This window comes from Pleurodeles waltl, chromosome 9, assembly GCF_031143425.1.
Source record: "Pleurodeles waltl isolate 20211129_DDA chromosome 9, aPleWal1.hap1.20221129, whole genome shotgun sequence".
NCBI lineage: Eukaryota > Metazoa > Chordata > Amphibia > Caudata > Salamandridae > Pleurodeles > Pleurodeles waltl.
Window position 1 is genome coordinate 137,691,780 of NC_090448.1, and position 13,260 is coordinate 137,705,039.

At 39.6% G+C, this 13,260-nt stretch overlaps 1 protein-coding gene across 7 annotated transcripts in view; it reads right to left on the minus strand.

The window, feature by feature from the left end:
* The window catches only part of FGD3 (FYVE, RhoGEF and PH domain containing 3), a 554,715-nt gene that overhangs the window by 240,783 nt on the left and 300,672 nt on the right, over positions 1-13,260 (minus strand). For 6 of the 7 annotated variants that reach the window (XM_069206420.1, XM_069206423.1, XM_069206421.1 and 3 more), the window contains one exon: positions 6,225-6,395. The exons of the other annotated variant lie outside the window; for it this stretch is intronic. In XM_069206420.1, coding sequence (XP_069062521.1) covers positions 6,225-6,395 — 171 coding nt within the window. The remainder of the gene's footprint in view (positions 1-6,224; positions 6,396-13,260) is intronic. 7 annotated transcript variants of the gene reach the window in all.

Sequence of the window (13,260 nt, forward strand, 5' to 3'; positions counted from 1 at the left end):
CATTTCAACTTCACCAGGAAGAGGAGACAAATTAGAAATCTATAGCAGAAACCACAGCTTAGTTTGGAGATGAAAGACTGCAATTACAAAGATTGAGGGTACAGAGCTTTCTTCACATCCATCCGCAGTTAAAATCGGAGTTCAGCAGTTATAAAAGCGGTACCACTATGGAAAAATCTCCTTAAAATAGTATAGATGGAAGATTGTGTTTTCTCTGTGCTATTATCCTAGAACATCATGAGTTTTTCTATTGTATAGAATATAATGTAAACACAGTCACTCAGCAACACCTACAAATACTGAATCGTCCCTTTGGGAAATGGTCTTTCATAGTCTGCAAAGTGGTTACCTGCTCTCCAAGAATATAATTTCAAGAACTCGGTTGAAGGTAATTCATTTCAAACCAGGGAGAAGGGTGTCAAGTTTATCTTGAGTAGCAAATCCAAAGTCATAGGACTTCAATAAGAGCAGGGACAAACAGTCTTTTATTCCATCATGCTTTTCCCCAGTGGGCTGGATCCCTAGGAGGCTGGTTTTGAAAGCTCAGGGCCGCCCCTGGTGTCTCTGTCGCTTTCCTCAGTTTCCCTAAGTTAACTGCAGTAGGCACATGGAGGCTTCAAGAGAGAGAGTGAGAGGGAACATTGAGAAAAATTGATTAGAGAGCTAGAAGACAGAGAGACTGAGAAAGGATGGATGGAATGAGAGGCTGCGCAAGGAGACAAAGGGAGCAGAGCTTATTTGAATATTTTTGCCAGGCCTTTTGGTTCCCCAGTCTGACCCTGAATAAAAGCAAAACTGACATACAAGCCTAGATATGGATCCCATGAGTAGTTAATGGAAGTACATCTCTGGTAAAGGCCCCATCTTCATTTTTGCCATAATTTTATGATTCTTTCTTGGAATTTGGTGGGCTATTTAAAAATGAACATAAGGCTGCCTCATTGTTAAATTAAGAGGAAGTCAAAATTTGCTTTCAAGAGACATGCAAGGGTGTCGAATTTCAGTAGGAAATTCATTTTATTATTAGTCGTCCTCCCAGAAGGTCCACAACAGACCATTCCAGCAGAAGAACTGCATTGATTGCCTTTAGTGACTTACTCGTGGAAACACAAAATATTTAATTGTTCCAGTAACTCAGGACAATGACCCATGTTTGATCCCATAAGATCCTCCCTGGTACATATAGAAACAAATGGAATGGTGTTCCAGGGGCTTAGCGGTACAAAGTCCTGCACATGGATTCATTGGTCTATAAAAACATAACACCCAAGAAAAGATGTTATCCGCTTGCACTAATGAATCTCAAAGTGGTGAAGATGATATAATCACATAACTTCAAATCTGAATGAACAATTGTATAATTAAAATTGGACAACATAGTCTATTACCTACTGTGTGTAAAAGTCACTGTGATCACGTTAGAGAGAGTTGAGAGTGGAGCCTTTCGGTATAGATTAAAAGACCGACTCAAGGACAGAATACAAGCTGTTCTGTAAATCACATAATTCTGCTTGATACTTTGATTAAGAAGCATTCCAGACACACAACAGTAGTAAGGAGGAATTCAGCAAAACTACTGTGGTACATTCTGCATGAAGCAGCTCTGTCAAAAAAACTTGAGACTACTAGTGGCTGATAGCTTTTAAATGTGGATCAAAAGAAAAAAATACAATGATAGTGATCCTACACCAGGATTGGATTAATCAACAATCTTATTTGTATGAATTGAAGGAGGGGCAAGCAATAAGTATGGATAAGATACTAGTCTAGAATGCTCAGGAATGGGACAAATCCATTGACAATCCTACTTAAAGATAAGGCTCCTATTTTCAGTTTTTATAGGTAAATATAGATAGATACCCATCTATGTTACTGTCTGTATCTATTATTAAATATGTAAAAGTACAGAAAATAGGTTTTCTTTTGGACTATTTTCACTGCTACGAAGGAGCATAACCTATATGTGCCATTATGGTTCCTAAACCGTGAAGAAGAAGTGGTGGTTATTTTCATTTTGTAACATGTAAAATTAATTGTTAAACATGGTGCACTGAAATATATTAGTAAAAGTGCACAATGAAAGTTAACGTTTATGCAAGCCACATTAATACTCGCTTGCATGAATGTCAACGTTGTAGTATTTTAGAAATGTTATTCCTTTTAATCATTTTATATTCAACAAGTTAGTTATTCAAGTGTATTTTAACTAAAAGTATATTTGTGTTCATTTTAGTTGGTCGGAGTGAAGGCTGCATTCTTTTTGTTTGTTCTAATCATCAACGGGAAAGAGTGTTTTTCCAAAGCTACAGGTGCTGAAGTTAACAAGGCGCTTGTTGTGCATGAGAGACAAGAGGGTCTGAGAAAATGCTACCGGACAAAAGGTATATCCTGGTTCTGGCAGCTATAGCTTTCGAGATTCCTGAATGTGAGGGTGCATCAAGGTTGGAAGTCGAAGGCTTCAGAACACTGAATTGTTAATTATAGCTGACCTACAGTTTTGTTTTTCTAATGAGACTTTTTTTCATGATGTCATCACACTGGGAAAAAACAAGATTTTAGAGTAGTTTAGCTAGTGAGGGACTCAGACTCTCTCTACCCCTTGCTCAGACAGCACCTTTTTGGGGTAAAGACCTCACACTTTCTATATGGCTTTTTTTCACTGCACCTCTTCTAAATAGAATCTTCTACTGAAGTTCTGTTTGCTAACCTTCCTCAGATATTCCTTTAGTTTTAGAATAGTTTAGGAGCTAGATTCAATGGATAGACAGAGAACTTAATTTTAGAATTTTGACATCAAGTACTTTTCCTGATTTTCTGCAATGCTGCTATTTAAGTTTTGGTATTTTACGTGTTGTTTCAATTTAATATTGTGTGATGCCTTAACTCTCCATTGGTAAATTTGTATCTCTATACTATGGTTTTGAGGCTCACGTATGTAACTTTGGTTTCAAGGCTGTAATAGAGTTCTTTGAAACTTTAATTTGGACTCTGAGGTTTAATGTGTGACTATTGAGTTAAACTGTAATTTATTTGAATGGTTTGATAAATTATCCCTTCACCTTCGGACAGAGAAGAAAAGATTCAACGGACCCTAGATGAAAAGATGGGGCCCCAGGCTCCATCAACTGTCAATAATAACTGCTAGGTCAATAGCTGTGCAGATAGACACGTAGTAGGGGAATTAAAAAAGGAATTCTTAACTAAACTTATAACTGCAAAAGTACAGATATTTAAAATGCTCTACAATGTGAATGCTTTTAGAAGACTGAATTTTACTGTAAATAACAAACCTATTGAATATTCAACCATGAGTTAACATTTGTAGGTTAAATAAATATGGAAACACACCCACTGCAGCTTCAGTTTGTACACTAAGCACAAAATACATATAGAAAAATACTTATAAAATAAATATGGATAAATACAGACATAAATGTAAAACAATAAACACCAAAACACTGAGAGCCCTACTTATAGATCACTAGCAGGAAAAGAGAAAACTGATTTCATTCAAGGAGTGAGGTACTCTGGTTTAATTTGTCTGGGTTATACCCCTATAACAGTGGTTAAAAAGTGTCTGGATTTAAGTTGCACATTTCTTGCCCACAACCCAGACCCCACCTCCTTGCATTGAGACCATTGGCAATAGCAGGTAGTTGCTAGATGAACTACCACATCATAATGTGATCCCTGGAGAAAATCCCACCCACTCTAGTATGCATAAAGAACTGATTTGTGGAATGTGCATCCCAGACATAGAGAACATTGGATGATCAGACAAGGAGAGTATCACAGACGCATGGATCCAAGCAAAGAAGGCATAGAGGCGCAGGAAGGAATGAGTTGCAGAGGCAGGGAATGAAGTTGGTAGGGTAGCAGACTTGAGTTTTGCAAAGAAAGTAAGGGATGCCATTGGTGTAGGGCTGTTTAGGGGTATAGGCAAATTGGGAAGTAAAAGAGCAACGCATATTTTGGCAGAGGGTCACAGGACAAGATAAGCAAGGAAAGAGAGAACAAGAAAAACTAACCAGAGAAGTGTATAGAGACCCCAAAAGCAGTAGATGATCAGGCAGGAAGGCTGGCACTTCTTGAGAGGAGAGTGTCTGCCAACCACAAGAACAAAGGTATGCAAGAGAGAGCTGGAAACACAGAGTCTTCCAGTCAGGTGTAAAAACCCTCTTGTTCAGTTGCAGAAAGTGCTCAAGAAGTACATTTCCCAGAACACATTTCAGGATTGTAACTTTGTGGTGTGTCTGTTGTAATTGAATTATTAAATGAAAAAAGCCACTGGACTAATGTAACCTTTTTCTCTGTATGCTTTTTGTTTACAGTAGCCATCCAGTTAGTGGGAACTCTGTGTACTTAATTCTCTTACACTACCACAGCAACAAAATCCCAACCTCCATCACATGCATAACACAGCACCAGACCATCTAGTTGGTTATGTGCTTGCCACCTCAATAGCATATCCATAGTAAATCATATTCATACTTTACCCAACTTTGATATTACACATTAAACACAACAATTAGCACTATCGCTCCAAGCCATATACTTGACTTGGCACTGCCACAGCACGTCCATAAGAAGGTTCACTCATACCTTGGCCTATGCCACAGCTTCAAGTGATATAGGTGGCTAGGCAGTACCTCTTTCACACCACATATATTTCAGGCTGTGGTCATGCTTTAGCCTGCCATGCAATATTCGCCCATCACCTCATTTCCCTGCTTTCTTAATGATTAACTCACTTTCTCATGGAAAATATTCTCCTCCCTTCACAGGCTCCCAAGGCCCTTCTTAGGCTGTATGTTTGGCATGCAATGGTTTTTCATACTAAATTACCACCCTAAGAGATAAGGTCTGTAGTTGTTAAACCTGTTTGCTTTTAACTGTTTCTTTCCCAGAGGATAACCAATCTCACATTAGGATATATTTGACAGATCACCCAAAAGAACCCAATCCAGCTCAAGCTTCACAAATCTCTAGGGTAAAAAACAGTCAAATATCACCCAAACCCCAAGATACACCAGACAACCACCCATTAAGGGCACAATAGCAAAAGCACTCAACTCACCTCTGGTACACCATAATCAGCTAACATTGGACAAGTAACATATATTTCCACTCAACAATATCCCTATACAGCACCTGTTCTGCAGCTCTCAAACACAACATGCTAAATAGAACTGTTGCTCTCTTATGCACAGAGCAAGTCATCAAAGTAGCACTCAGATTCAGAAAGTGCTATGGTACCATATAAATGAAAGTAAGCATGATACAAGTGTTAGCATCACAGCATCTTAGTTAACAGCAGAATATATACTGTACACAAGTGCTGTTCACAGCCCGAGAATGCACTTTATTTTATGCGATCAACTGGGTTAGTAGAAAGATGGAAAAACATCATTCTTCTGCATAAATATAGCCATATTATCATTAACACTGGAAAGTTATACCATTTACGTTCTAACTACACCAGTAACCGTGTTTCTTTCGCAGTGATGCTAAAACACCTGTGGCCGTATTATATAAAGTGCCCCAGGGACACAATGGGCATTTGTGCCAGGCTGTTTCACCCCATGGCACTTTAGTATTATAGAAGGGGGTCACATATTCTTTTGTATCCCCTTTTATTTTGCAAATTGCACCCAGGGGATGTTTCCTCATGCAAATGAGCAAACACTTTGCCCCTGACATATTACAGAGGCGGACCCAGAGATAAAGGAGCTATTGGGAGGTATTCTGAATATGTGCCATACATAAGTCAGTGTTCCCCCAATAGTGCCACTTGCGTGGTGGCAAGAGGATACCCAGGGACGGATCCCAGCATCTTCCCCAGGTAGGCGTGTGAAATCATTTACTGCGCTCTAGGCTGGTGAATCCCCACTGTCCACTTAATGAGAGGTCAGGTCCACAGCCTCCGGTGAAAAATGGACTGCTGCTTCAAGCAGCTGGTCTGCCTTTCGCTAATGTGCTTGAAGGCACTGATCTACACATGCACCGGGAACAGCACATTCAATCTAACAATCACCGTCCCCAGTCTACGCCTGGTGAACCCCAAAAAAGATGCCCTATAAGTAGGGTGCCCTATAAGTACTATGTGGGTGCAGTTTGTAGCACATAGTTGAACATAAGATGTTTACTTGTAAACAATAATATTTTAGCTTAGCCAAGACTGTAAAGTGGAATTCGGAAAACAATAAAATAAGTGAGCCGCTTGCCTTGGGGCTTCTGAGCATGCAGTGGTTTGACTCGTGCAGGTTTGACATGGGGCTTTCTTCCACTTTGCTGAATACATGGTACTGGGCTGAGGCTCCGAAAACAGCCATGCGCGTCCACAGGGGAGCTTGACTCAATGTGACATCTGATTTGCGAAGGAGCAGGAGAGAGACCTGTAACAAATGGAGCAACATTAATTTTCTTGGCATTGAAAGCAGAATAGGAGATCCAGGGAGTTAATTTAAAGATTACATGCATGTCACAGTGATAAAGCTTGAGCAGGAAGACTGACGACTCTTTTAATGGGAAGGCTGCAGTGGGGCCTTTGAGCACAATATATCTGACAGCCATGGGATAACTCTGGCTGACCCTGACGCGTCTAGTGGATGCTAGATGAACGAATACTGATATACAGCATTTAATCAAGATCACAGCTCAATTATTTAAAGGCAGGGGTATTATATACAATCAAATGTACGAAATAGGCAAAGTCATCGAAATGCAAGTAATCCCAAGACGGCAACAAAATACAAATATTCACAGTGATAACTGCAGCTCCCCCACGGATTTGTCGAAATACTCAAAAAACATGCCATGGCTATACATCGCCATGCCTCATGCTACCCGATGATAGCTTCACATCATGGTAACTTTGCAAAAATGCAAAAAAACAGGGCCAAAATACTTCGCGCTATTCTGCTGCATTTGTAAAACAAAATGGAGTCAACAGGATTTGCTGCAGTCCATGTTAGCAAAGGCGTTTACATCAGACCGACACTGGATTGTGGAATCATGTCTTAACACATATGAGGGTTCATTGCAAATACATTTTCGTGTATGTAATGTACTAATTATCAAGGAATTTCTGATCCACAAATAACCTATGAAAGAGAGTAAACTGATTTTGCATTACTACTACTACTATTTAGGTCATAACAATTGTAACAGCTAATTTTTCTTCAATTTTCTGTCCGAGGAGCAAATGTGCTAAGTTTTCTCGTTGTTTATTATCTTTTCTCTCTGTTAATATCACAATGAAAGATTCACAAGAATACAACCGCTTCAACTGGTATCCTTGGACTCTGTAGAACTAAGAAAGTTTTCCATAGCATAGTTCTGTTCTTCGTCCCCACCCCCCACCGTTCTCTTTCAATGGGAGGATTAGACTCCAGTTAACATCAAGCTTCAGTAACTTTACCTCCAGATAATTGCTGTGGCCTGTTAGACACACTGAAGGCTTAGAGAACTATAGGAGTGTTAGGAACAGACTGTTTTGAGAGAAATATTTGGGTAAGTCTTCAAGTTAAAACTACCATAAAAAAGGGATTTGAGAATTCGATTCATCTTGGAATTTGCTTGTGGAAAAAATGCATCAGGAACAAGTGGGTGCGGTCTACTCTGACCAGGGGGAGGTAAATTTACTGATAAAAAAATGCGAGATCCTGCTACTAAAACATACCAGTAATTTGAAAAGACAGAGGTACAATTATATATCCTCATCTAGGGGAGAAACCCAGGTGCTTAGAGCACATAACCTCTAACTCTTAAGAGCAGTGTCCAGCTTCACGGGGGAAACCAGGAGAGTATGAATACTTTCGGCCGTGAGTTACATATTTGTAAGTGGAAGGAAAAGGTATTCGGAGAAAATGTAGGGTAGCACCAACTTTCCTGTCGGATGTAAATGAAAGAAGTCACTAGTGAAAGTAAGGAATAAGGGAGGCCGTGGGACTAAGCAACCCAGTGGATAGACCCAGTGGTAGTTACCCTATATATCTTGGCTGTGGTAATGGCTGCATCTCATAGATATCTAAATGTTAACATTTAAACTTAATGTTTTACACACTTTAAATTGACTGTAATCAAACCCAAGCTAATGTAATACAATCTAACAAATGCATTTTAGATGTCAGCATGCATAGATGAAATTATTTGTGCAGTATAAATTAGGTTTTTCATCCACATCTTAACTTTACATCCCCCTGCATGTTTTAATATGACGTATAGCCAGTTTGCAGTGCAACCTTTTTCCCCAATGCTAGCATCACACCCCCATATCAGCCTGAGGCTTTTTCAACAAATTTCCTGATTGTGCCTTCATGCACTTCTGCACAAAAGCTATTCCACTTATTACCATCTTTCTTGTTGAGAGAAGCATTCTTTGCATCAATCTTGGGTCCCCTCCACACTAGTGTTAGCACTGGAGTTTTGTTCTAGAGCAGCAAATGTACTAAAAGTAGCGCAATGCCTCTACTATGACCAGCAATGAGGGGTTTAAATGAATACAGCATATGTTTCAATTTTTCTCTTCTCCTTCTAACAGCACACATTGACAGGCACGGTCACATCACTGTAACCAATTGCTACTTCACCCTGGGTACAACTTTGGCAGTTTTAATTTGTACTGTTACTAATGTTTTTCAGCCTTCTAAAATGAGGAGGCACTTTCAAATAGAGCCAGATGAGACCCCATAATATCTGTATTGTCATAAATGAAATTTGCTTCTGTTGTTTAGACCTCTCATTGTACATTCAATCATTTACATTGCTCCTCTAGTGCCTTCTCTCATGCTTTTCAAACATTTAGCTTGACCGCTCTGAATCATCGCTGAATTTTCCTGGACAACTGTTGAGATCTTAAGTACTTTGTATGTGTTTCACACACAATGGGGTATCAATGTCATTGTAGAAAGTAGGGTAATATGCCAACAGCTTTCTGCTTCCCTTACAGTTTGTAATATTCCTAGTAACAAAATTGTAAACAGCTGTTTTTGTGTATGTATCTGTTTATCAAATTTTCAGTCTCTTCCTCTTTCCTTCCAGTCACTTAGCTAGTCCATAATGATCTTTGTTACTCTGTTTTACATTGTAGGTTCGTCTTGGATTAATTAGGGATGTTCCAAAATGAATAGTATGAAAGACTTTGCTGAAACCAAACCTTATAACATTTCAGTTTAGGAGGTAATTTTAAAGAACAATGTCTGTGTCTATTGCAAATACTCCTTTTTTACATGATCCACTTGCTATAAGGTCAAATAACTGTGGCATAACCTCCTTGGGTTGAAATGAGGCTGCAAAGAGTCATGCAGTCTTTTCACCTTGCACTTTCTTCATTGATTTATATGAGAATGTAATAGAAACCAAAATCAGATGTAATGAACAGTAGTTACTAAAGGCATAGTTGAAAAGCACTGCTTATTAGAACATTAATTTGTAAGTTCAAAAAAGCGAAAATGACAATCAATGTAATGCAAAAGGTACAGATGATGGACAGAGTGCTGAACATAGTCAAACATTCACCATGGGTCAGAGATCTGGGCCTAAACCTATTATTCTATGCCGACCATGCAACCCCAGCTTGGACCTAACCATATGCAAATCAGTCTTGACCCTGCTCTCCATGAGAACAGTCCAGCCCAGATCTCTGACTGAGGGTGAGTATTTGACATTGTTCAGCATTTTGTCCATCATCTATTGTTTTCGCATTTGTCACCCTAATTGCTCCCGGTATTCCCAGACGTGGGTCCCAGGCTCACTGTGCCACTGGATTTCTTAAAGCGATGTAGACCTACAAGTAGCACTGAAAAAAAATTAACATGCCGTGCTGTACAATACCATGACTCAATAATTTTTCTCCTGGACTTTTTAAGTAAAGGAGTACAAAGGGCTGCACAAGTGTAATGTGAAGTTGTATGTTATAGGACTGCATTTTGGATCTTATGTTTATGTAAACTTTATGATTTACGTCTTTTCACTATAAGATTTCTTATTTTTTTCTTAGCTTTGACTGAAAGATTTTGGTAATTATTTTTAACAACTGATAGTTTTGACTCCTTTTAGAACAAGAATTCTTTGAAAGTAGTGTCCAGTACATATCAGAGACTTGTTATTGCAATATTATTTCTAAATTATACTATTAATTTTCTGCCGCAGTTCCACCTTCTTTGTAAAATAATCAAGAGTATTTCGCAAAAGGAAGACACTGTTTGCAGCTGATGAATTCACAAGCCCTTGTAAATGATATTCAACATTTAAAGCCTCACCAACTGGGAACCAAGTTTGAATGCACTCCATTGCCACTAAAAGGGTTTTGTGGGAGTAAAGCTGTGGGTGAGGTAAATGAAGAGAGGGATCCCCCATTGTAACTATGAGTACTCTTGGAATGGAGGTACAACTTATGCTGCAGAATAAAGGATAAAAGAATAGGGCTAATGAGCATGGCTCTTGCATGCAGCTTTAGGAAAAAGTCCTAGCCACAATGGACATTGGCAGCATTTGACCAGTGTTGATACATCTATAGAGAATCCCAAAGGTGAGCATTGTTCAGATTGCCAAAATTAGAACAAAAAATAAATCCAGCTATAAATATGCGCTCGATTTGAAACGGAGACTTTGCTCTTTAACATATACATCCCTGAGTAAATGATAGGCTTTGGTGGTCGATTGGGGAAATAATTATTTTTGGACATCATATTTAAAACACAAAATACTATACATGTACTTGCTTAAATAAATGAGTGAACTGTATACTAACAAAACGTTTCTTAAAATATACATTTGTCTGTACAGGGGTTGTACCAGCATCAGACATAACACGGAAGAGGAGTAGATGTTGGTACCAGACATGAAAAATTGACAAAACTAAAAGTTAAGTCTGTTTCACTGTCAAGATCATTTGTTGTTAGCCAAATGACAAGATGGAGCTAAAGAGAACACACACACAACCTCATGATTTGCTGCAGAAGGCAATGTGGTCATTTTTCCATGTATTGTGAGGTCTATTTAAAGTATAAAAAACAACCAGTCAATGGTAACACTAAAAAGCAACTGTTGACTGAATGAAACTCCCAGCTCAACAAAGTATAACAGCAGTGGAAGGTGATGGAAATAATAAACACATTTATCATCATGCAAATGCTCAACATACGCTGAATAGTAGGACAAAGACAGAGCTTAGAAAACTATTTAATGTCATTAACCAAATGGCCTCAACAAAGTAATAAACAAATATCAAAACTGAGGACAGGTAGCGCCATAATGATGGACTGCTGAGCATTAATGAGCAAAATATATGTGGAGCATAGGGAGGTTTTATTTATTTATTTTTTATTTTTGCAATTGCCTATTTTTACATCTGCCGAAAATCCATATCCAGTGGGCACTGCAGACAGGGCTGCTAGGCAATGGTGTGAGCTTACTATGGGAGCAGTAAGGACAATGGTACTTGCCACAGTAATTGGTTTAGGTCATACTTAAGTAGGGAATAGGGGTTAGGGTACAAAATTCTAGCTGTAGCCAAACATCACAGTCTTTACCCTGTGGCCATCATCCTAACCACAGATTGTAATCAGTAGATCCTGGATAAGTGAGTGCAGAACATAATCCAAAGGCAGGTCCTGAGTCTATAGGCACAAGGTATGCCCAATGGCTACTCGGAGCATGGGTACTGTAAGCCAAACCCCGTGCTTATTGGGGGGGACAACAAACAGTGCTAAACAGGTGCTTTGTGTTGGACTACTGGGCACAGGGGTACAGTCTCTGACCAGAATACTGTTTGCCAAGTCCTGTGACCAGTACACCCTGGGCATGACCACATCTCCCAACTGTGATACACTTTTGCAATAATAATTTTTTACTGTTTAAAACAACATCACTGGTTCAATTTTGGTTACACGTATACCATTTTTTATACGATTCATTCAGGTTCATCTCAAATAAGACCTTAATTATTGGAAATCAAAAAATATGTCTTTATGACTTGCGAGAGATGTCACTCTTTTGAAGAGAACAAGGTAATGGCACTGAGAATACTGTACACAATTAGATTTTTAGTGTGTTTGAGTGCATGGCATAACCAAATAACCAAGATTCCATGCAGTACAGTCCCCGCAGGAGATGACCTCAAAACAATTGTTACAGAAGTCATGCAATACCTACTTTGAAACAGTTTCTGTAATATCCTTAACACATCAGTTGCTGTAATGTCCTGAATACGTCATTTCTGACTACAATGAAGTAGTTGCCTCAGGCCTGCCTCTTGACGAGGTCTTTGGTTTTAACACCTCCGAATGCAGCGAAACTGATCTAATCTACTTCACCAACTAACTCCACCCACCTTCATATATAAAAGATATGTCCACCCAGTATAACATCTGGATGTTACAGAGGCTATAAAGGACTTCTGAGGTAACAGCCATATCTTCAGATGAAAACCACGCTTTTGCCAGCTCTGAAACTGCTCTAAAATAATCTATTGACTTAATAACACTCCTCAAAAGCAAGAAAATCATAATAATTACATAATACTTTCTTCAATGCTCAACTCTTCAAGAAGATAAAAGAAGTTAAGACACTTGAAAGAAGATTAGAGAGAAAAGAAATCCAAAATATATGTTTGATCTAAAAGCTGCTAGGAAACGGTATACATTAATCATTATCCAGACAAAACCTCAACAACTGATGAACAAAATAAAAAATGCTCTCAAAAGGTCCAAGGAACAGTCCAACATAGTCAAACAGTACACTATGGGGGTCATTACGACCCTGGCGGTCTCATGGTGGCGGTCAGACTGCCGCCAATGTGGAAGTTTATCAGCCACATTACGACCGTGGCGGTAGCGCAACGGTCACACCGCCAGCACCTCCAGTTTTCCTCCACAGGAGGAACTGGTGGTTCTGACGGTCTCAATCCGCCAGGGCAGCCCTGCATGCAGAGCTACCCTGGGAATTACGAGTCCCTTATCTGCTGGCGATTGCATGGTGGTAGTACCACCATGTACCTGCTGGCAGAGACAGGGTGCAGGGGCCCCCTGCACTACCCATGCAGTTGGCATGGGCAGTGCAGGGCCCCCAGTGGCCAGCACTCATCACGATGTTCACTCTCTGCTTTGCAGAGAGTGAACATCGTGATGAGTTCTGGTGCACCCTACGCACTACAGCATTGCCGCCGGTTCTATTATGAGCCGGCGTCAATGTTGTAGGCTGTTTCCTACTGGGCGAGTGGGCGGAAACACCGTTTCTGCCCACTGACCCTGCGGGAAA